Raw genomic sequence first — 23,951 nt, forward strand, 5'->3', positions numbered from 1 at the left:
CAGTTGGGACCATTCTTATTTCTGTCTTTAAATCAGTCAGTTTCAGGCTTTCAGACAGACTGTCCCTAAAATGCCCTAAAGTCTCCACCTGCACCTGCCCCACCACACTAAAACCACCTCCGACTCCGTCCTTGTATGCTTGCCAGTCCCCCTGTGGACTGTTCTCTGAGTACTGCAGCAACACAGAACTGGCTATAAATCACATTGCATTATCACAGCGCTGTACTCGCCTTGCGATTTGCCCGCCCACCGCGCGCCTCCGATTGGCCGTCCTTGCTCCTTGGTCCAGCCTCTCCGCGCAGCGCATCAGTACAATTGTAAATCCCGCCTCCTTGCTTGGTACTGGTGATTGGAAGAAACGACGTCTCCTTGAACTGTCAATCATGCGCTTTCTTGTGCGACTCGCATCCAGTGGTACTGCCTGTGATGTAGTGAGTGCGGAGCGACGGGACGCGTTGCCTGCATACCAACACAGAGAGATACAGGACTCTAATTAGGCTACGGTGGGACTTGTTTTCATTACTACATCCCGTAATCTGTTAAATACATGTACATATGCTGGACGGCATTTACCTTTTCGTTTCCCGTGCGTTGTCGAAGATTTTTTCCCCTCAAGGCATTGCAAAGCTCAACCAACACACTGTCTGGGATATTTGACATATATTTTGCACCAAGATTGTAGGTGGCTGAGTGGTCCTGCTCCGTTTAGGAGAACATAAACAGCCCTCCGCCTTCCCAGACGGGGTCATCAAAGGGAAAAGTCAAGTGGATAGACTGATGTTTTCGTCCAATCACATGTAGAAACGGCGGACTATTTGTTGACATTGTAGTGAAACATTTCTTGGGACATTTTTTATAGTGCTCCGTAAAGGCTCCACACAAGAGGAATAGAACGGTATTTTTACGAAAGCCACCGAAAAATCTATCACAACTACACCATGGGCTTCCCCGTCTTGCGGAACGTGTTTGCTGCTTTGATCCTGGTTTTGTTGTCGAAAGGTAAGTTTCTTGCAGACTACTTTGATTTGGTTATTTTTCTATACGAAAGCAGGTTTCTTTCTCTAACACGGTGGTGGTAGTGGAGGTGAATACTAATGTGCCGCGGAATTCGTGATGGGGGTCTACCTGCCTAGATAGATGAATCATGACGCGTGTCTGCCGTGCTGCTACGCCAGGTTTCCATTTGCTCATAGTGAAAGGGAATAAGTGTGCGTGTGCGTGTGCGTGTGTGTGTGTGTGCGTGTGTGTGTGTGTGTGTGTGTGTGTGTGTGTGTGTGTGTGTGTGTGTGTGTGTGTGGAGGGGGGGGGGGGCTGCCTGGTAGTGCGTGCGTAAGTGTAGCACAACCACAAGGTTCATGTCCAAGCCAACCTTGCGCTCCAGTGTATATAGTCTACGACGAGAGATGCATGTTAACATGTTTACCTCAAAGATCAGTGATTCCTGATCCAGCCATCTCTTCTTCGCTGACTGAACATGCAGTCCAGTCCGTCAGATGCGCATTCCATTACGTGACATGAATGGCCTGGTGTCGCTCTGACGCACCACTAGGGCACTGGAATAGGCCTATACAGTTGACAAAGGTAGCCAGTGCAGAGGAGGGAGACCCAAAGACACAGTCTGAGTGTTTTGCTCTTTCTCGAAGACCAAGGTCGAGAGAGAGAGGCCGAGAATTACGTGAAAGGTGGGAGAGAAAGAGAATTGGCATGATCATGGAGATAAAGGATTTGGGTGTTCCAAGTCTAAGAACATCTAAGAAAAGAATGTAGGCTATATATTTACTCTGTATCCTGCTGGGTGGTATAAAACCTCCCCACTGCTGAGATAATTCCACCCCTGAATGATTCAGATGGTATTTTAAGAAGCATCATTATTAGGAACACGAACACAGTGGGCTGCAATGAAATTCATGATGAAAAATGCAGGACTTGGGAATTAAAAAAAAATAAGAATGCTATTGATTTCTTAATAATAGTAGCGCCTATAGTGTTAGATGCTCCATCTATGCCATCTGATTCTCTCCACACATGCTCATGCCTCATGCACAGTATATTCTCTGCTCGTGCACTTCAATTACCCCCTGTCCAGCACACATGCACGCACACACGCACTCACGCACGCACGCACGCACGCACGCACGCACGCACGCACGCACGCACGCACGAACACACACACACACACACACACACACACACACACACACACACACACACACACACACACACAGACACATACACACGCAAGCACACCTGCCTCAATTAGTCTTCCCTTCGCCACGTGGGAAATCAGTATATAAATAAATTACTCTGGCCCTTAATAACAATAATTGATGTGTCAGTGCAATAAGATTTGAGGTTAACAGCCCACAGATGCCGACAGGCTGCAGCCTCTTGCTCCTCTGTTCCTTGTGGGCTAGAGAGCCTGGCTGGCTGCATGGTTGGGTTACCACAGCACAGCACGCTCCCTTCACCACACCATGCAGGCAAAGAGCAGACGGCCATCCCCGCAGGACATGAACACACCACAGAGCAGCCTCAGCACCACAGAACGCAGAAGCCAAATACAAGTCCATAATAATAGTCATCGCTGTCACCAGATTTATAATAATAATGGTTAATATAATGCAGTCCATATTTGATAAGATTGCTTAACTTTTGTCTTTTATGTTGATATAGGTCATACTGTACATAAGCTTTGTCTTGAAGTGGGATGCTACCTGCTCTTCAGTTACTATTATGTTCACAGAGTACATTTCTGTTGCAGAACACACAAATTGACCAAATTGTGAACCCTATTTAGTATTCACATAATGGATTTTACTTCATACTCGTGGGGTTGGAAACTCCTTCCCACGGCATGGGATTTACCATCACCAAATATGAACTGACAGCAAAATGGACGCAATAGGCCTATATGTGAATATGGTCCATGGCTCCAAAAAGTCCTGGTCATCCTCCTTTTACATGGTGCTAAAGTGAAATGCATGCCTGCCGCTAGAGTGCATATTTCTTTTAATATATTTTTTGGGCTTTTTCTGCCTTTATTGATAGGTTGAAAGTAGACTGACAGGAAATGGGGAGAGAGATGGGGGGAAGACACGTGGCAAAGGCTGTCGGGATCGGGAGTCGAACCCACGGCATGCCGTCAGGCTGGCTTGGCAGCCTAGGTGCCCAGACGGTTGAGCTAACCGTCCGGGCCCTTAGAGTGCATTTTGATACTGTGTAAACTCCTTATTATATTAATGAATTTATTTATTTTTGAGTGGTGCAAACCACTCCAATAACCAGCTTTGTCTGTATGTTTGTGTACCTGTGTACGTGTCCGTGCAATGTTTGTGTACCTGTGTACGTGTCCGTGCACAGGTGAGCATGGTTACTATCGTCACTGACATTACGTCAGACCACAGCTGATCAGGCTATATAGGACCTTGCACCACTCAGTTCACACGGGTGTGATTTTTATCATTACATTTAGGCCTACTATTTCACCTCTGCTCTAAATTCAAATTAAGTCAACCCGGTAATCTCGTTAACATGTAGGATGGTGGATATATCTGACAGCATGGGAATACACCACATGCATGTCTTTCCTAAAACAGTGGAAGTAGCCAACATGGCAACCTGCACACTCTAGGATGGGGTTATTATTATTGCAGTAATAACAATAAAACATGACAAGAACTCTGTATAATTGTCAAAGGGACACTCATGCTTTTGATGTGCATTTCAGTTAAATACAAGAGCGATCAGTATAGGGACTGAGGGTTCGAGTACTCTGCGTTGCAGCAGCATCCAGCTTGGCTAGGCGTTCCAAAAAACACAATGGCCGTGTTTGCGGGAGGGAAGCTGGACGGGGACTACATGGGGAGGACATACTTTGTCGCTGAACTAGTGACCGCTGTAGGTTTGTCAAGGGCGCCTATCAGCAGGGCTGTAGCTCTATGAGGAAAAGGGTGTTCCTCTACACGCGTTGTATTAAAAGCTAAAAGACACATCAGGCGATTCCTTTCCATCTGTAGCTGCTAGCAGTCACATCTGCTATTTGCTACACATTTTCACCAACAATTTCGAGTGCAGACCAGTAGGGGTCAGCACTCAGCAGTGACAAGATTACACAAGTAGGCCTATGTATCTATCTAACAATATAATTAAGCAAATATCTGTCTGTGTGTGTGTGTTTCTCTGTGTGTTTCTCTGTATGTCCTAGCCCCCCTGCTCCCCCTCACTTGCACAGTTCATCTGCATTTTGCACACAGACATCGACCATCATGTTATGCAGGGCACCACGAAGCCCTTTTTCCAAATTAACAAACTAAACGCTGTTTATTTGCGTTTATTTGCATTTTCCCACAGTTACACCCTTACTGCGCATGCGTGGTTGCTTTACTGCGCATGCGTGGTTGCGTTCATTCGTTCACACCATCATTCGTTGCCTATCAAATTTTGCCGCTGTCCGCTGGACACTCCAAGCCCCATAACAACACTGCCTCACATGCACTCACAGTGACCCAGCCGTATGTTTTTGGATGCCAACATCTCTACCCTCCAAGCCCCATAACAACACTGCCTCACATGCACTCACAGTGACCCAGCCGTATGTTTTTGGATGCCAACATCTCTACACTCCAAGCCTCATAACAACACTGACTCACATGCACTATTGACTATTCTATTGCACTCACAGCCATTGTTTTTGGATGGCTCTATTTCACCTCTATAAAAAACATGGACTCTCCTGTGTGAGTGTGAGAGTGTGTGTGTGTGTGTGTGTGTGTGTGTGTGTGTGTGTGTGTGTGTGTGTGTGTGTGTGTGTGTGTGTGTGTGTGTGTGTGTGTGTGTGTGTGTGTGTGTGTGTGTTTGTGGTCATATATTCGAACAGGTATAAGGACTTGTGTGGATAAATCAGGGAATTGGCAAGACTAAACGTGGTGGAAAAGACGGAAAATTGGAAAAACATAAACAGTGATTGTTATCAAAGTGTTTAGAAACAATTATGTATGATAAGCTATAATCCATATTAATAGAGATAATTCCCTATTATGTCTGTTTTGGCCTTCCTCTGTATTTCCAGTTTCCTACAATTCCCAAATATTTCACAGGCAAGCATCAGCCTGTCAGGCCTGTATTGTCAGTGGTAACCAATACAATACTGATTCACATAATTATTCATACACATTAATATCATGCCCACTGAAGAGTGCAATGGCTAAAAAACAGAAAGAAACCGTTTTAGTTTTTCATTTTACTCCAGTGACATCACTGGAGTAAAATAAAATAAATCCCTATTTTATACTTTGCTATTCAAAAATCTACAAGCTCCAACTAGTTGCATCACAACTTGTTGCAACTTGCAAGCTTGCAAATCTGCTATTTTTGAAAGAAAATTCATGAAAAAAATGAAAAACTACGCCTAAAATGACCAAAATAGGAATTCCATGGTCAATGTGGTTTAGATGATCTGAATGTGGCTTCCTTGCAGAAAGCCAAATGTATGGTTGACCACTTCCTGTGTTGCCTGAATTACTATTGCTGGATCCGTAGTTAAGGCAAATCCCCATCAGTAATGTTGTGGTTTTGATTCCATTTGTCTAGTTTGATTAGAATTTCCTTCACTTTTGATAACAGTAATCACTCTTGATCAGAGCCTGATCCTTGGATGGTCCCCCTGGGCCTAAGACTACCCTCAGCCCCCCCCCCCCCCCCCCATCCAATAACAACAGTTCAGTCAGACAACTCACAAATATATTTTACCAATATTTGTTATAGAATGAGAATACAAGTGTGCATACGATATTAGACTTGCTCAGCTGCATTTTCTCCCTGCTCGGTGCGATTAAACACCATCGTAAAACATTAAGAGCAGGGAGATAGATATACAATACAACCCCCATGGGGAGCATAATTAACAGAGCCCACCGGTGGTGCTGGGGTGGTGGTGGGAGCAAACATCACATAACAACCAGGAACCATATGCAGAGGAAGGCAGGAAGAGCATGCAGACTAAGTAGCCCGCCCAATTGGTCAGCTGTGGTCTGCCACATCAGCGAATGACGTGAGGGACTTGCCCACACTTATACACCCACATACTACATAGTAATGCAGCATGTTAACCCCTTGAGTATAGTATGCATGAACCCCCTCGAGTATGACTGCCTGAACTATAACTCTACAGCCAGAACCAATGTACATTCCACACAACTGCCTGTCCGCATTTATAGGAAACCTAAATTCAAGCAATATTATTCATTTATTCATATATAATTAATGGTTAGTGTACATAGCACAGCTTACAGGATATACAGAACACCAGTCATTTGTAAAACAATATACATGTTCCACACTCATTGAAAATCTAAATAACATGAATTAAATCATCTTATGTTTACTCTTGGCAGCTCAACTCAGTGCTTTGTGATTCATAGTATAGAACCTTTCTCAGTTAGTGCACTGCAAAATGCTTTGTGATCAGTGTGTGACATAACAACAGCAATGTATGTGAGCAGAGAGGATCCCATCGGTCCCTTCTGACCATCTTCAATGAGCCTTCAGGGGCCCCTTATTGGTTTGAGGAATCAGGTTACCTACTTTGCCTGTTTATAAAATGTACCTCTGTGTGTGGGGTCTTTTTGGTTCAGCTTCTGAAATTCAGAGTCCCGCTCTGAACCAGTGGATCTCAGTTGGCCCAGTTTTCTGCTGTAGATGGCCTCCCTGACCTGGGTCTGGCCTGACAGGCTTGTTCAGGGATCCAGCTCCGCTCTTGGCATCAAAAAGTGTGTGAGACAAAATGTTAAGTTTACAACATTGCAACAATGGCATGCCTCTCTGGTTGATAAAAACTTGTTAGTTTGTGCCATTGAACTGCATTCCTCAAAAAGGGATTCTACTGACTTAATATGGAAATGCACATACAATGTCCTCGCTAAACCGTGGTTTGAATCGCAGATCCTGATATACTGCCTCACTTTTCTACACCCACTCCACAGTCTGTCTTCACTGTAAATCTCTAAAGAGCTACAATGAGAGGAGGTTGGATGGCCTGGACTGGTGCCCATTCTCTCCAGAGAAGAAAAAAATATACTGTATACCTATTTCTGGCAGACAAGTGTTTCTCCAGTTATTCACAACCTGTTTCATCCACATTGAAGGCGGCACGCTGAGAGGCTTAGCTACCCAATTATTTTCCCAATGAAGCCTAATTAAGGCTGCAGACATAACCATACACCCCCACACCAAATACAACAATTTACACTAGTCCACACAAAGGATTTCTGTTATAACAGAAACCTGCTAAATCTGATTGTGGGTTTAATATGCCATCGTTGATTTCGCAAGTGAAAATAATGACAGTATAGCTAAAGTGTTATGCTCTCTGACAGTGCTAACTGGAAACAGCTAGAATTTCTTTCTCAAAATTACATTGTCATGGGCGACGGTGGCTCAGGGGTAGAGTGGCTGGATGGTAACCGCAAGGTTGCCAGTTCGAACCCGGGCTCCCCCAGAGTTAGTCTCGAAGTGTCCTTGAGCAAGACACTGAACCCCTAATTGCTCCCGATGTGCTGATTGGTGCCTTGCATGGTTTCCGCTGCCATCGGTGTATGAATGTGTGTGTGAATGGGTGAATGTAATGCACCTTGGATAAAGGCGCTATATAAATGCACCATTTACCATTTACCATATTTACTCTGACTTGGGTTCCTCACATGAATCCTATAGCTGGGGGCAGAGTAGCATTCTGATACGTCGCTTCTGCGCGTGGTTAGGTTTCTGGTTAGGTTGATTGGGGGTGCCAGTGTTTAACCACCCCAGCTACCCTATTCTGGGGCAAACATTATTAAAAAAAAATCAGATTCTACAAGCTTACAGTAACGTTGCTACACAAAGCATTTCACTTTTGGCGAAGATATATTATCAACTATATACTTTTTACGTTTAAAACTTGCCAAGTGTTAAAAGCTGATACAGATGGGTTGAGGCCGAGGTATCCCATATATCATTGCCACCTTTCTTCTTGACAACAAAACCAGTGTACATATTATTTTACAAATGTAACTCACATACAATACACAGTAATCTCCTAATTGTTCATTTAACTCTGAAGAGTATGCAAATAGCCTATAACCAGATGAATATACACTTTCTAAGTTAGAAATGTGTAAAATAAATGAACACAGGATTTTACTGTATACGGTTGATCATACTGAACACTATCACCATCACAGTATATCAATTTGTAACGTTTTACTGTATACTGTATGCATCACTGATTCCATGTTTGGTCCAAAGAACCCAACAGATGGGTCTGCTCACCAATGTGTATCACTACCTGACTACTGCACCGGAGGTGCTGGAAACAGGAAATGTGCAGGGCATGAACACAGGTGAGAACAGGCAAATTGGTTGCCAACTCTAACTCTTTTCCCGATAACATATGGGGGCCAAGTGGGGTCAATGCACATGGCACATGTTATAGCTTTGGCCCCCGTTAGTGGCTTGCATAGCGCTCAGTCGGATCAGCGGCTTTGGCTTGAAGATGGAGAGTGGGGAGATGTCGCAGTGTGCCAGCATCAACAGATGCCTCACGCTCCTAATCTGGAGGGTCCTCTGCCTTCTCTCCCCACATCCCCCCAACCCCCTTGAAACCAACCGTTTCTGTGTGCCGTTGTACCCAATGCTTGGCTTGCATATGCTTCTCCTTTTTTGGCAAATTATTTCATTTTGTCCTTTTGGAAGGTTCTCTTAATCTGCCAATGCTGGTGTATGATGGCCTGCATTTGGTCTCTTAGCAGTCGCAAGTGTTCATGGTTCGACCAGCCTTGGATGGGGATGCTTTTTGATTCCCCACCCGTTCCTTGGCTGTCCCAGTGCGCAAAAAAACAAGACAGGACATTTTTGTGTTATCCTTTTAGCCCAAATGTATGAATGAACCTTGTGCTGTTTGCATTTCTGTCTAAGGTATTCAATCAATCAATCAAATAATGGCATGGCTTCTCTGTGTAATCTGTAGCTAGTACGTACTGTATAGCAAGGCGTTTGTGAACGGTGAACCAATATTGTGCTAATGTGCCAGCATCAGCTCAGCAGTGTGAGATGAGCTGTGATTGGCCGACGGCATCAGCTGAGTGAGTATTCATGCATCTTTCATTTGAACAACGCCCGCCCCACATATATCACCAATTTAATGATGAGCTAAGATGCTTACCTGAGTGCTGAGCTTTGAGTGCTAATGTTGCTGAGTTGTGTAGTACTACAATGTTCTACTGTTGTAGGGACTGTGATTGATCAAGCAGCCTCAGCTGGGCTGTAGTGTGCTGCCACACACTGGGCCTACATACATGGAAGAACTATTGTTTTGCTTCATGAGATAAACGATTCTGTTCACTGTGGCTTGCCAATTCGGAGGGTGTGCACGTCGTCGCACACAGTTATCGTCTGCTCGCCGCAGCTACTAGCTCGCCTATAGAGGCTCGCTCAGGGGCGGCTTGTGAGCCTCAAGCCCCGCTGTCGGCGCCCCTGCCTCGTTGAGATAACAAAAACAAGCACTCCTCTCCACTAACCATAGTGGGAAAAGCAATACCACAGGGGTCATATTATGTACATACAGGGGACATATGCAACCCAATCTTGATGGTTGGCTCCTTATAGGTGCCACGCTGTAAAAAATGTGACATTCAGCTTGGATTTTGGTGTTATACTTGGTCGTAAGATTTAAAATGATTTAATGGTCATTGACTGGTCCCTTACCTGGTGGCCTTTTACATCAGATGTAAGTATTGTGGGATGCCTAGCAAGCACAGACACAGTATGCCTTCAGTTTTTGGACCCACTTCAGGGATACTACTAACACTCCATCATGGTGCGGTGCTTGAACTGTAAAGAATAACTTAATACAAAAACTGGCTGAGCATCTGCTGTCTTCGGGATCACAGTAAATTACTAAATAAGATAAAAGGTTCAGAATGGTATTTGTACCAATATGTTTCAGAGGTGTACCTCCTTTGGGGGACAAGTGGGACCTCACAGGTATGAACAAAAGAATATGTGCCAAATGTGCTATACTCGATATATTATTATTATTATTATTACCCATCTGCTGAATGGCTTGCTTGGCTTTTTAACCAATCCCCAATTACTGCCGAGGCAGAGATGAATAACACTGGAGCTGGTGCCCCATGACCTACTAGTGGGATGCCGACCTCTGCACTGCAGTGTTAGCAGCTATCAGACGCAAGGAATGACTGTGAGGTCACTGGTTCAAATCCCCTATGGGCGGCTGGCCACAGGAGCACTGCAGATTGTAGGTGGCGCAACGCCACCTCTGTGCCCTTGAGATTTCTCCTGTCGGTTTTGATAAACACCTCACGGGGCCTTACATATTGGTTCGGGGCTTGGCAATTACACATTGTGTCAGTGCCATAAATAATGATTATGGCAAGGCTTGTTTGCAATTATAATTACAGTTATAATATATGGAGTTCAGTGTAATGGAAAGGAACTGGGACCGTTTTCAGCCTGGGACCGGTAGTTTTACTGTGTTTAATCACTGTAATACTTCTCTTCCATATAGAATCCCTCGTTCTCCCCTTGCTCCAGTTGCAGCACAACCCCTGGGTTTCCATGGATATAAATATGTGCATGAGCTGAGGGTTCTCACTCTAATGAAAAAGAGCTATGTTTTATTTAATGCAGGGGAACGAAGGATTCAAGAGGTAGCTGAGTGGATGTAGAAGCAGAGGCAAGTGGTGAGCACAGATGCACTGAGAGGCATCCTACTCTTGCAAACAATCTCACAGACAGACAGACAGACAGACAGACAGACAGACAGACAGACAGACAGACAGACAGACAGACAGACAGACACATTCAAGAGAACTTGCATGGTGCACCGTGCAATAGACACTTTTGAACAATTAGGAAAAATAATGGGTTAATGGGAAGAATTGCAAGATAGCTGATATACAAGCTCACAACGCGTCGTGATGCGATGTTATTTTTGCGTCAATTCATTGATATGTAAAAATCGTCAGACTCATCATACATCAGCCAATCAAATCATCACATTCCGTGCTACAAGCACATTCCGTGCATAAACGGATATACACACAAAGCTGTGCATAGGAGCGGCTGCACCGTTCCAAATTACAAAAAATAACACAGTAAAAGTAATCAGAATAACCACCAATTTTTTTTTCGATAATTGCATCCCTAATACAGGGATGAAGACATCCTACTGTAATACACACACACTGGGATGGCTCTTTTACTAGGGCCACCACACACCAACATGAATTTAAACATTTCCCCGGCTGAAGGTGTGAGCAGTAAATCAGTGGAGAACTGCTGTATGTGAGACATGCAGGAACCCCCAGCCTTGAGGGAGACAACAGTATATGTATAAATACACCAAGTGGGCATAAATACCTCCCATTGATCCCTTATCAGTATGGTTTGTACTTTTTGCAGGGACAATTTACCAAGTCTTCAGCTAAACGTAAATCCCTTTATTTCAGTTTCCAAGGCTTTTTGGTCCATAGTGAGGATTGAGCTATCTGGAGAGGATGGGGGAGAATGAGAAAATAAAGGAGGGAGAGTAGAGAGCAAGAGGGAGAAGTGATGTGAGCAAGAGAGAGACAACAAGCTGTGTGATTTTGTCCCCCCCCCCCCCCCCCCTCTCTCCTTTCTCTCTAGTCTTTCTTTGTGCCAGAGAGTTAGCATCGTTGGAAACACAATTCAGATTAGCACAGGCGGCTTGTCCTGGGGGAGTCAGGAGGGACGAGGGTCCCGCTTCTCTCCCTGTCCTCATTACCAAAAGACAAGGAGCTTCCCGGCAAATCAATAGAAAAGGCTTAGGCACTAATGCTGGCCGGGCCTGGTGATGGAACTCGGCTTTGTGTGATTGTGTCTGTGTACTACTGTATGTACGTCTGCCTAGTTGTGCATGTGTGTGACTGTAAATGTGCGAATTATGTGCATGTAATTCTGTGTTTGTGTGTGCGTGCGTGTGTACGTGATCATACCATTGAGTGTGGGTACGTGGAAGGCTAATCATGTTCACAACAACAGAAAGCTAGAGAAAAACCTAATTTTCGTCTGACTGTTCAGTGGCCAAAATTGGACTACTGCAACACACCCTGCAGTGACATTTATCACTAGGATACACACCCACAGCATCGCTTTAATGATGCCATGGTAATGTCTGTATCTGTAAGTGTGAATACTGTTAGCTACATCTGTTGTGGGCAGTGTTGTTTTCTGTCCATGCATACCTGTTGTTTTGTTACACCGGCAAAACTACAAGGGAGGGGGGCGGGGGGCAACAAATGCTAAATAATGGTTTCGTGTTGTGGATTTCTAGTCCCATCGCCTGGTCTGACATCTCCCCTGCGATGGAGGTGTTTCTGGGTCTGCGGAGGGGAAGAGAGGGCAATGGGGAAGAGAGGGAAATAAATAAACCTGAGGAAAACAGATCAATAAATATTTCAGCAGCTGCTCCCTTCGCAGACTTCACCTCGAGCCAAGAGAGAGAGAGAGAGAGAGAGAGAGAGAGAGAGAGAGAGAGAGAGGGGATGGGGAGACAGATAGAGAGGCATATTGGATGGATGAATGGAAGGGAGGGGGAGAGAACAGGGGTAATTTTGTTACAGACTTTCATGAACACAAAAAGAAAGAGAGAAAGGGAGACAGACAAACAGTAATTATGAACGAAAGAATGACAGAGAGAAGGAAAGAAAGAACAGAATTGGCTTCCGGACTTACTGTATATAGACAGAAAATGGGACGCAGAGAGAGAAAGCCAACAAGAGGAACATAGACAGAGAATGGGAGTAGTTGTGTTCCAGACTTATAGATGGAGAAAAAGAAGGAAAGAGTGAGGGGTGGAAATGTGACAAGGGGTGTACTAACGAGCATCACATACCACCATTATCTCCTATGGGAACTCAAAGGCAAAATAAGGCCTCTGCTCTAGACTTGGCTAAAGCTACATACTGGTGATTGTAAGAATCTTTCCCTCTATCCCCGACTTTCACATAATTCTAATTCCTGTCAGAGTTGACGACAGACTGTGTGGGTGTGTAGTTTGTGCAGCGAGCGGTTCTAAATGATAATGAGCCGGTCAGTGGCTGAGACGGGAAACGTGTTGCCGTGAATCAAGCGTGGACGGCGTCGGTGCGACTGCACTCCAATTATCAGTTGATGTTTCTCGCCCACCACATCCACCCACCCCGCCCGGCATGAAATTCTGATTAACACACAAGATGTACGTTACATAAAGTGTATATATCCCGCTATGTATTTTTAATTCAGAGCATGTAGGGGAGATGGAGGAGGGGGGGGTTGGGGGGGCTTGGGACATAGGGAATAATATGAAAGTGGACACGCCTGATAGATGGATGAGTTATGAAAAAATGGTTGAAGGAGGTCTGCTGGGAGGGGGCGGGGGTGGGGAAGAGACAGATGGCAAGAGGAGGAGGAGGAAGGGAAGCGTTGGGCATGCACAGTCCTCCCACCAACACTGATAGAGATGGATTGATTTTCCAGAAACATGATTAGGCAGAATAAAATATTTCTTTACAGTAAATGAAAAATCCAATAAATAAATAAATAACGTTTCAGGGTCACTTCCTATGTGATACTGCAGCATTAAGGAGCTTTTGCTAATGTGATATTCTTCTTGTTAGTGTAGTGAGTGAATCCAGGAAGGTACAACACCTAGAATAAGATGTGTGCCACCATGATAAGTGGATCAGAATTTGTTGAGACTCCACCGATCACATAAACTGTTATATCTTGATATCCCTTCAAATGACTACAGCATAATATGCAGGAAGCAAATGTTTCTATTTGGAAGGCAAAATAAATATTGATGCCCAGTGGTACAGTAGTCGTTGCCTGCTGCTAGCTAACCATTCAGCGTCTGTCCCAGCTCTACATTGCTGCGATGAAGAGATATGCCACAATTTCCTTGTCATTTAAGTTTGCTACATGGCGTCTGTTGCCAGCTGTGAAGGTGCCAGTGGGATTTTCATGTAATAAAGTGTCCGTATTAGGGGCACATCCTGACAGTAAAGACCTGCATGTAAGGATGCTTAAGGATTCAACTGTGACAGCCCTTGTACATGGACTTAAAGGAAATGTTTCATATTGCCAGGAAGGATTTGGATTCCTTTGTACGTTTCCATGCAGAGTGAGCTTAGCCATATACCTTGGCTTTCGAGGAACAAGAACGCAGGAAAAATGCCATTGTGTGATATTGTGGTAATTGGATGTTAGGTGCGATTTTGCCAAATGATTGTGCTGCAATAGTCATTTAATTGGGTTTGGGAGAGAGATTCTGCTGGGTTATTGTGTTATGATATTTCACTAATTAGATGTGGGGGTAGATAGCGCTCAAAGCCTGTATTTCCCTTCCCACTTTTGGTAACTGAAATTCCATTAGCCTTCCGACTTGCAGGATGTGCCTGCAAGTGCATGCAGATAATTTAATTCAGGATTAATTTAAGGGACGCAGGGTACTCTTAATACGTGGCTCAATTAATTTGAACTGTTGGTAATTTTCCTAGTACAAACCAGTACAGAATTTGGTTTGGATAGTTGCTAATGAAATGTATGCAAGTGTAAATGTAACTCAAAATCACACCTTAATTGTGGGGTGCATATAGAATCCCTCATGTTGTTGCAATATTCTTCATGCTTTGTGTTATTAGGATGTACTTCAATTAACAGTAAATTATATATATAGGGCAAGGGCACATAGATCCACATTTTTCTGCAGGTTATTCTATACAATCATTTTGTCACTGCAACAGAACATCATACTGCTCCCCCATTAAGAGGGCACTGACTGTATCGATGTGACCTTTATCTGGCCAGCAGACCTCCAATTCCATTAAGACATAATGAAGGTGTTGGAAAAGGGCAATTAGCTGCCTAATGTTGGGCAACAGTACTCTAATACAACATCTTTTTGCTGACAAGTCAATATCTACGCAACAGCAACTAAACTACTTTACAAGGAGACAGTAGGAATCAGTGAAAAGTTGGATATTCTGCAGATGTCTCTGGAGATTTATTCTCCGTTTAACTTCTTTCAGTGTATCATTAACAGTAAAATAAAAAAGATATAGACTGGATTTACAAAAAAGTGATGCAACGTAGACTAAATAAAGCAAGGAAAGCTTAATAATTGTTGGATGTGCTAGCAAAACAGATTGAAAAAATATTTATGGTGCATGTGTGTTTAACAATATCATTCAAACATATAATATCTTTCAATGAAATTATAAATATATAACGTCCCTGTACTTTGCATGACTTTGTTAAATATGATTACAGACAATCAAAGCTTCATTGTGAAACCTTATAGAAGCTTCAAATGTAATGATAAAAAGTCAAAGTCAGTAATGTATTGGAATAAAAATGACACATTTAGTAGCTAATGCTCCTTCATCAGAGTCATACACAGTGATAAAATACATGCACTGTCAATAGCCCAGATAAATATCAGAAAAAAAGAAGAAAATAAAAAGCTATTGAAGATTTAAATCTGAACAAGATACAGAACATGATTTAGTGCTTCTATGAATGCCAGTGCTAGCCTATCTGTCTTAAATATCTGCTTCAGCACACCTACTGTTAACAGTCTGTTATTTTCAGTTTGACAGCCATAATCAAAATTGATCTGTATACCATGAGGAGCCAGCTAAATCAGACATGACAAATGTGGGGCAGGGAGGGCAGGTGTTTTCTCAATCAGGCCGACTTGATTGATCCTCTCTTGAATCCATCATGATCAAGCCATATTGACATCAGCGTTCTATTAAGATTTTCTTTTAACACAATAGAAGAAAGATAGTGGCACATCGACCGAAGCACAAAAGTTCCAGCCCAGAGCCCACCGTACCATTTCCATTCAGCCTACTGAGCATTTCTAAAGTCCAAAAAAGTTGGAGGGATTTTTTTGCTAGCGCTATTGATTTTCCCTTAATTAGATTTCTTTTTTTACTAGACTGGCTTGTGTGGCGGATTAATGTGAGGACTCATGATGGTGGTGCCTGAGGGTTCAATTATTTCAGACAATTACGGCAATGATATCATATACTGTATATGTAATGGATTGCGTTTGATTAAAGCATGTTTTGTCACGTCGTTTGATATCACAGTCTGCATACTGAAGTACTTGAGCAGTCCATCAATTTACTGTGTCGGTCCAGAAATGCAGTCTGGTTGAAGTTCTCATGTGTATAGTAAATATCCATTATCAGCATTTCAGCAATGTGGGTTTATTTAATTACAGTGATGATGTTTTATCATCCATTCTTTATGTAAGGAAGGACAGCAGATTGGGACTGGGCAGATTTGAAAAACCACAGCAGAAATGATGTATCTTTAAAATCACAGTAGGCATATGTAAAGAAAGCACATTTTATCCTGCTAAAAATGGAATGACATGTAACTAGCATTGCATCAAAGTAGCACAGTACTACTATAAAATACTCTTTTACATGGCTAGGTGTGTCCCTGTGCCTGTCTGTATTTAGAGTAGGACTTTTGACCCTGCCATTTACTCTATTACACACACACGTGCTTGACTCCTGATTGGGACACACATGTACACTCTCTCTCTCTCTCTCGCGCACACACGCACGCACGCACACACACACACAGTAACTATAACAAAAAGTATAGTTTCACTGCTCAGTTAGCACGGGTGCAATGTTTTTCCTAGAATAGGGAATTCGGGACAAGCCGTTTTTTTACCTTAAGATGATGACACATATCCATTGATCACTGGAAGAAACAATAAATTATTCGAAAGGTAAATTTTCTTTCTTTCTTTTTCAATATATCTCTTGTAGATGAAATTCTGGAAAATAAGTCCCACAATGTTGTGACTGTGACTTCCTGCTTCAGTAGACCGGTGTTTGACCCCGCCTACCTTCTTAAAGCCCCAGCATCCTATATATATATATATATATATATATATATATATATATATAGGACGCTATATATATGTGTGTGTTTTTTCAGCAAAAAAGGCTATTGCGGAATTCTCCTTTAAGCCCAGCAGATACTTGTAATTTTGAAGATGACAATACTAACTGTCTAACTGCATTAACATGAGTCATCACAGACCACCATGCATCGTCAGTGACAGTGCATGTGTGTAACTCTGCTATGTTCCCTGGACAGAAATTAGAAACATTCAAACCCTATAAAAACATGACTCCTAACGTTGTTGCCATGGGATCCATAAATCACTTATTTACAAGACCATCCCTGCATCCCAGGACTCATTACATTGAAAATCCCATTACATACTGTATGGTGGAGCTTTGTAAGTTATGTGCCGCTGTTCGACCCCCTGCCCTGCTGACTGTGCCCACTCACCCAGCACTACTTCCTGCCACAAGCTTACACTTAAGACACACACATGCAACCCAAAGCCATCTGTTCACCTCATCCGGGGCCACTTCATATCCGCCCGGGACAGTCAGGGAGGCATGTGCTGAGGTGTTTTATCAGGGATGTGACCCTCTCAGTGTGTCCCCTTCACGATCACCCGAGGCATATCACCACATTTCACTGACTGGAGCCGCACAAAATTGCCTGCTGTGACGTCCCCTGTAACTCCCTTCACAACGAGGTTAATTGGAATGACATGAATATTAATAACTCCATTAATGCTCACCAGTCGGCCATCATTTGAAGACGTTACCGTTAGATGTCCCCCCCAAGAGGTGTGTGATGGTAGCATTGCATGCTGCATACGTGGCATGCTGCTTATGCATGGTCAAGGTGGCCTAGGCTGCCTGCCTGCCTGCACACAGAAGCTGATGGGCATCTCCACAGAAGCCAGACATACACTGCAGGCTATGTAATGCTATGTATGTAATATAATACAACTTTATTTAGAGCTCACTAGTGTTACAAAGGGCTTCACAACATTCATCTTTCCTGATTGACTTCAATATTGTTAGACAATATTGTTATACAAAATAATAATTAAACAGTAATCTGTCTATCCGTGATTAGCAACCGTCACTTAATTGGTTACCCTCTATACTTTTTATATACCGTTGACCGGAATCCTCCAGAGGTCTATTCTAGACATCTGAAAATATCCTGAAAATATCCGATAACAAGCTCAAAAAGTAACTAGTTATTAAGGTTTTTAAATATTGTAGTGGCGTAAAAAGTACAATATTTGCCTTTGAGATGTAGTGGAGTAGAAGACGTATAAGTGTTGAAAATTGTAAATACTCATTTCATTTCGATTCATTTCAACCTTTATTTATTTCTCGGAGAACACACTGAGGGCTGGGACCCTCTTTTTCAGTGGTGCCGAGATTACAACAACAAAAAACCCAACAATAATGTTAAAAAAAAGATGAATATAATTTATCACATAGTTACAGTATGCAGTGATGGGTGTTATATTTATAGTTGTCGCCTGTTATAAATCTGAGGGCAGAATGATAAACTGAGTCCAAACTTTGAAGTTGATGCAGCTGATGCTAGCTGATGCATTTCTGTATAATGTCCCCATAATGTCCACTCAAGTAAAGTAAACTAAACAAAACACAAAATTGTGCTTAAGTACAGTACTTGGGTATGTACTTAGTTACTTACTTTCCACCAAATATTAGGATTAGGCTATATTTGAATAGCTACTATAACACAAAAACAGCAAGTGGTCCATCAGCACAGAGGGAGGGAGACAGAATGTATGCCCCCAGAGGTCCTTGAGGGGGTTCCAAGGAACCATTTAAACACTTAAACCCTATTTAATTTGTCAGCTATTCGAAAATAGCACAATATATATTATATTAATAATATATTATTTATTCATACATTGTGAATTATTTTGGGGCTCTTTCTGGATGGGACAATAATGGCATTATGATTGGATTATCGTGGTAATGTGATCCATGCCGCAGGGTTGAGCTCATCACCGCAATCATTATGCTTATTCTTTATTTATTTTTTAATTCAAAGCAAAACCACAATTTTGTGTGTCACAGCACTTCACTTCTTCACATGTGGGAGGCCATATCTAGGCATGTCGCAAAGCTCATTGACTGAAGATCGAGCTATCACAAAACAACTACAAATTACAATTTGCAAAGCAACATGTCCAGTCCAGTGGTCATACTGTAAATGGCCGTTGTCCCTCACTCCCTCACAGAGAAAACTGTGCATGTGTAGATCACGGAGCTGTAATTATCACGTAGCAACCTGATTCTCAACATGTTAACAAGTAAGACGCGCAAACGCGGGAAGCGAACGCAGCTCGTAAATTGCAATAACAACAATTAGAATAAATTACGTACTTTTTAAGGTTTTTTTTAAGTTAAGTTTTTTTAAATTAAATGTTTTTTCAAGTTATTTTTTTAGTGTGTGTATGTGTGCGTGCGTGCGTGTTTCTTTTTTAGGTTTTTTTTTAAAAAGTTTTTTCTTTAAGTTTTTTTTTAAGTTAAGTTTTTTTAAGTTAAGTTTTTTTGTGTGTGTGCGTTTTTCCTTTTTAAGTTTTTTTTTAAGTTAAGTTTTTTTTTAAGTTAAGTTTTTTGTGTGTGTGCGTTTTTCCTTTGTAAGTTTTTTTTTTAAGTTAAGTTTTTTTTTAAGTTAAGTTTTTTTTAAGTTAAGTTTTTTGTGTGTGTGCGTTTTTCCTTTTTAATTTTTTTTTTTAAGTTAAGTTTTTTTTTAAGTTAAGTTTTTTTTTAAGTTAAGTTTTTTGTGTGTGTGTGCGTGCGTGCGTGCGTGCGTGCGTGCGTGCGTGCGTGCGTGCGTGCGTGCGTGTGTGTGTGTGCGTGCGTGCATGTGTGTGTGTGTTTTTGTGTGTGATACAGCTGCGCCCTCTGGTGGTGGGCGGGTGGTGTTACAGCGTGACACACACACAGACACACACACAGACACACACACACACAGACGTGATCTGCTGGGTCTCATAGTAAATGCTCACTGCGTTCGCAATTATAGACACCATAATGAAAGTAAGCCATGAATGATGTTCTGAATAAAAGTATTGTACAGTTCAGTTCTGGTTATTGTTTTATTGTTGTGTTATTTTGTTATTATTTAATATAGGAATACGTTATTGGGGATTTATGTGTCATTGATGTCATTCGTTCATTATTTTACAGATATGGGATAATTACAGGGAGCACCCCCTCCTTTCTATGCCTTGGTATAAGTTGAGCTGTATCAAGCCAGTTCTATAGTTATGCGTTGTAAGGGTTGCATCGAGTTGCTATGGGCTTGGTGGTGTTATGGTGAAAATAGTGTTGCATACCACATAAATAAGGCTATAGTCCTTCCTGCACATGGCCCGGTTGGAATCCGACATGAAGCTCTTTACTGCATGCCATTCCCCTTCTCTCCAGTCTTTCCTTTCTCTTTTTTTTCACTCTTTCTCTCTGAAATAAAGCATAAAATTCACCCCAAAAATGTGTTACTATCAAAAGCCGTTGTCATGGCTTTCCCTTTATCAGAGAAATCCACAGGAAGCAGTGTAGATGTGGGTGGAACAATCTAGGTCTGTGGGTCCTAGTGGTCCCAGCTGTAAAATGTTAAAAAAGTATTATAGTTTAAAGACAATTATTGTACAGTCCAAAGAATGGAAATCACAGTGTAAATATGTTATCTTATCTAACGGAAAAAATGCTTATTTATTGTAAGCAACATGCATGTTTGACATGTGTACTTGAAGAAAAACGCACCACATAGGCTATGCTGCGTGGAAGCAGGGCCAGGCTACTTCTTGACACTACTCAAATAAAAGCCTGGTCTGTAATTGCTATAATTGAGAGATGTTTTATCTGTAGCAATGCTTGTTCTGGTATTTGTACTTTTTTCATATGTGCAAACAGTCTCGCAGTGCATATCTGAACCCACAGTACTAGTCTGTGACTTGAGCTCAACCTCTGAGGTGCTGTCTAAGTTGTGGTCAAGTATCGTACAGTAGTATAAAGCCTAACTTATTGTGTCACAGCTCTGGGCATTTCGCTTAGTGTAGCCTACGTGTAAACTTGGCACAATATGTTTTTCACTCACTCTGATGGCGAAGGAACAGCGGCCATGCTCACTCCCTTGGGTGTATACGCACCTCATGCATCAGAGTTTTCAAATGGCTTTGCCTCCTAGTAAAGATCTAGGATCAGATTTCTTTACATAAATCTGTATGTGAAAAGCCAGACCGGCTCCTGAGTCAGCAGCTAGGGAATTTAGTCAATTCATCTACCTTTGATGGAATGTTTTTACATTTGTTTTTACATTATTTGAGCATTTTTGGCATTGTTGATCGTATATCGTAGTAATCAGTAAACAGAGGGTAAAACGATCCTACAAATTCAATAATGATCATACAATTGGCAAGACTGGCGGGTCCTCCCTAGAAACTGAAGAGCATACGGCATTTCCTGTAATTAAGTGACAGGTTTTAACAGATCACATATAAAGATATTAAAAATCACACCCGTGTGAAGTGAGGGGCGCTCTTATCTTATCATGTCATCATACATCATCTCATTCTGGCCAATCACAATTTGCGTCCTCACTTTTGTCTTCAATGTTTGTGTTTACACACTTTTGTCTTCAATGTTTGTGTTTACACACTTTTGTCTTCAATGTTTGTGTTTACACAGACCCTCAAAGCTGGACATAGGAGGGGCTAGCGCCCCTCAAAAAGCTAAAACTACAGACATTGATTTGATGATTAATTCAGAGCCATCTTTAGTAAATGTTTGTCATCAAAGCTAATTAATAACTTGCATCTGCATAGTATAATTAGCATCTATCGAAAACTAGGCAACATAAGTGATACAAGAAAGCCTAATTTATACTGCAAGCTAAGCCATGGCTCATGTCTCATAGCTCCAATTGTATCTCGTACAGAACTCGAGTTATGAGCCATGGCTTGGCTCACACATAAATTATGCTATAAGTGGGGGAGGTAGAGTCTGAAGAGGTTAGGTTTCAGACTGTGGTGGAAAATGTGGAGTGAGCTGGCAGTCTTGACGGTGGGGATGGGGGACGGGGGACGGGGGGTTGGACAGGGGTCATTCCACAGCTTGGGAGACAGTAGGGAGAAGAGTATGACGCTTGACGGCCTGTGTTAGTGGAAGGAAGTCTGCCGACTGAAGGCAGGACAACAGTTTGTTTTATCCCCAGTGCTTGCGTGAGTGAGTGAGTGAGTGAGTGAGTGAGTGAGTGAGTGAGTGAGTGAGTGAGTGAGTGAGTGAGTGAGTCTGGACCAATCAGTGGCAGCACAGGACCTTGATGTCTCCATTCATATGGAAGTGCTTCTATTGGCTATACAAGCGGTCGTGACGTCATTGAATTCACAATCCCTCAGACAGCTATGACACATAATAGACAGATAACAAGTTATACGAAGTTATCTCCTCCCCCACCTGGATGTGCACGAAAGCTGTTTATGTGCGCGCGTGCGCGCGTGCGTGCGTGCGTGCGTGCGTGCGTGCGTGCGTGCGTGCGTGCGTGCGTGCGTTCGTGCACGCGTGCGTGCGTGCGTGCGTGCGCGAGAGAGAGAGAGAGAGAGAGAGAATGTATACACAAATTAAGCATTTAAATATTTAAATTATGTTTGAATACCCATCAAATAATGAGATATTTGGGGCCAGCCCTATTAGGCACAAGGCCCTGTTCAGACTGGCATGGTGATTTGTGTTGGTTGTATGTTGTTGCTTGTGTCTAGATCCAGTTGAGATAGATAGTTGTTAACACCTTCATTAGATTCCCCTCGTGAGTGAACACTTTTGATAGGGCCTTGCATGCCCACTCAATATGCAAATATTCTGTATGTCAAAGTAATACAGAATAGACTCTATCCTGGGCTTCCACCAGGCAAATCGACTCTAGATATTTTACACACATTATAAGCATTATGGAGAGTAAATGGACTGGCCGTGCACAGAAACATTAAACTAGATTAGAAAATATAGCGGAAATACTAAATATAAGAGGCAATCATGTACTTTGCATCACATTTTTATTTTACATAACGTATGTTTCAGCACAAGCCGTTCTCAGTTTGGATTAATGCAGAGCTGTTCTAACTTAACCTTGTGAGAACAGCTTTCGTTGCCAAATATGAAGTCAATGCACTTGATCATCTGCTATACTGTAGTTAAGTGTTTGTGTGCAGGCCTCTGTTAAATAACAAATGAGTCATTGTTGGAGAGCCAATGTTGAAGTTGAAGGTACTGAAAAAGAGATGAGAAGCAAATACTGCTCTCTCGACAAACAGAAGACAACAGAGGAAGGTGAACTAATTCTCTCAGGAACATTAAGCTGTCCATAGAAATATCCACTGAAAACATCCACCACATAATGAAATGACTTAAAACAAAATTAAGCTCACTTCCACAGAGGACCGAAGGAAGCACAATGAAATATTTGTAAGCATGAAATAATATAGTAGGCACTAGGCAGTATGTGCAGTGGATCCTTTCACTACTCACTAGGGACTTTTTTAAGTTTAGAGGCATCGTGGACAGTGCCAGCTGACTTAATTAGAAGATCTGGCGAGGAGAAACAGCAGGAAGGGGCAGCTGCTTAAGCCTCTGCTGTGTTGCAACTTAGGTTATTATAGATTTGGATATTTCATTAGTTAGTAGTATTTTTATTTCGTTTTGACTTTTTCTTTGCAATTTCAGTGTAGTTTTGATGGGGGTTAGTTTAGTTTTTTGAAAAGACTAGTTAGTTTGAGCAGGGATGAGCAACATCTACTCAAATTTGACATCGCAGTCGTCAGTCAGTCTGTCAGTCAGTCAGTCAGTCAGTCAGTCAGTCAGTCAGTCAGTCAGTCAGTCAGTCAGCACAGCAACATGCAAACTACTACTACATACTAACTATCACGGCAAGGAACTCCAGTCCCCCAACATTTTTGACAATGTTATGGGGTGTAGATAACATAAGGAGCAATTGGTATCTGTCCAGTG

General features: G+C 42.4%; 1 protein-coding gene across 1 annotated transcript in view; it reads left to right on the forward strand.

The window, feature by feature from the left end:
- Window positions 1-638: 638 nt before the first annotated feature.
- Window positions 639-23,951, forward strand: part of iglon5 (IgLON family member 5) — a gene marked incomplete at its 3' end in the record, with an annotated part of 118,606 nt that continues 95,293 nt past the window's right edge. The window contains exon 1 of the mRNA XM_079503742.1: window positions 639-999. Coding sequence (XP_079359868.1) covers window positions 939-999 — 61 coding nt within the window. The 5' untranslated portion in view covers window positions 639-938. The remainder of the gene's footprint in view (window positions 1,000-23,951) is intronic.

This window comes from Electrona antarctica, assembly GCF_951216825.1.
Source record: "Electrona antarctica genome assembly, chromosome: 6".
NCBI lineage: Eukaryota > Metazoa > Chordata > Actinopteri > Myctophiformes > Myctophidae > Electrona > Electrona antarctica.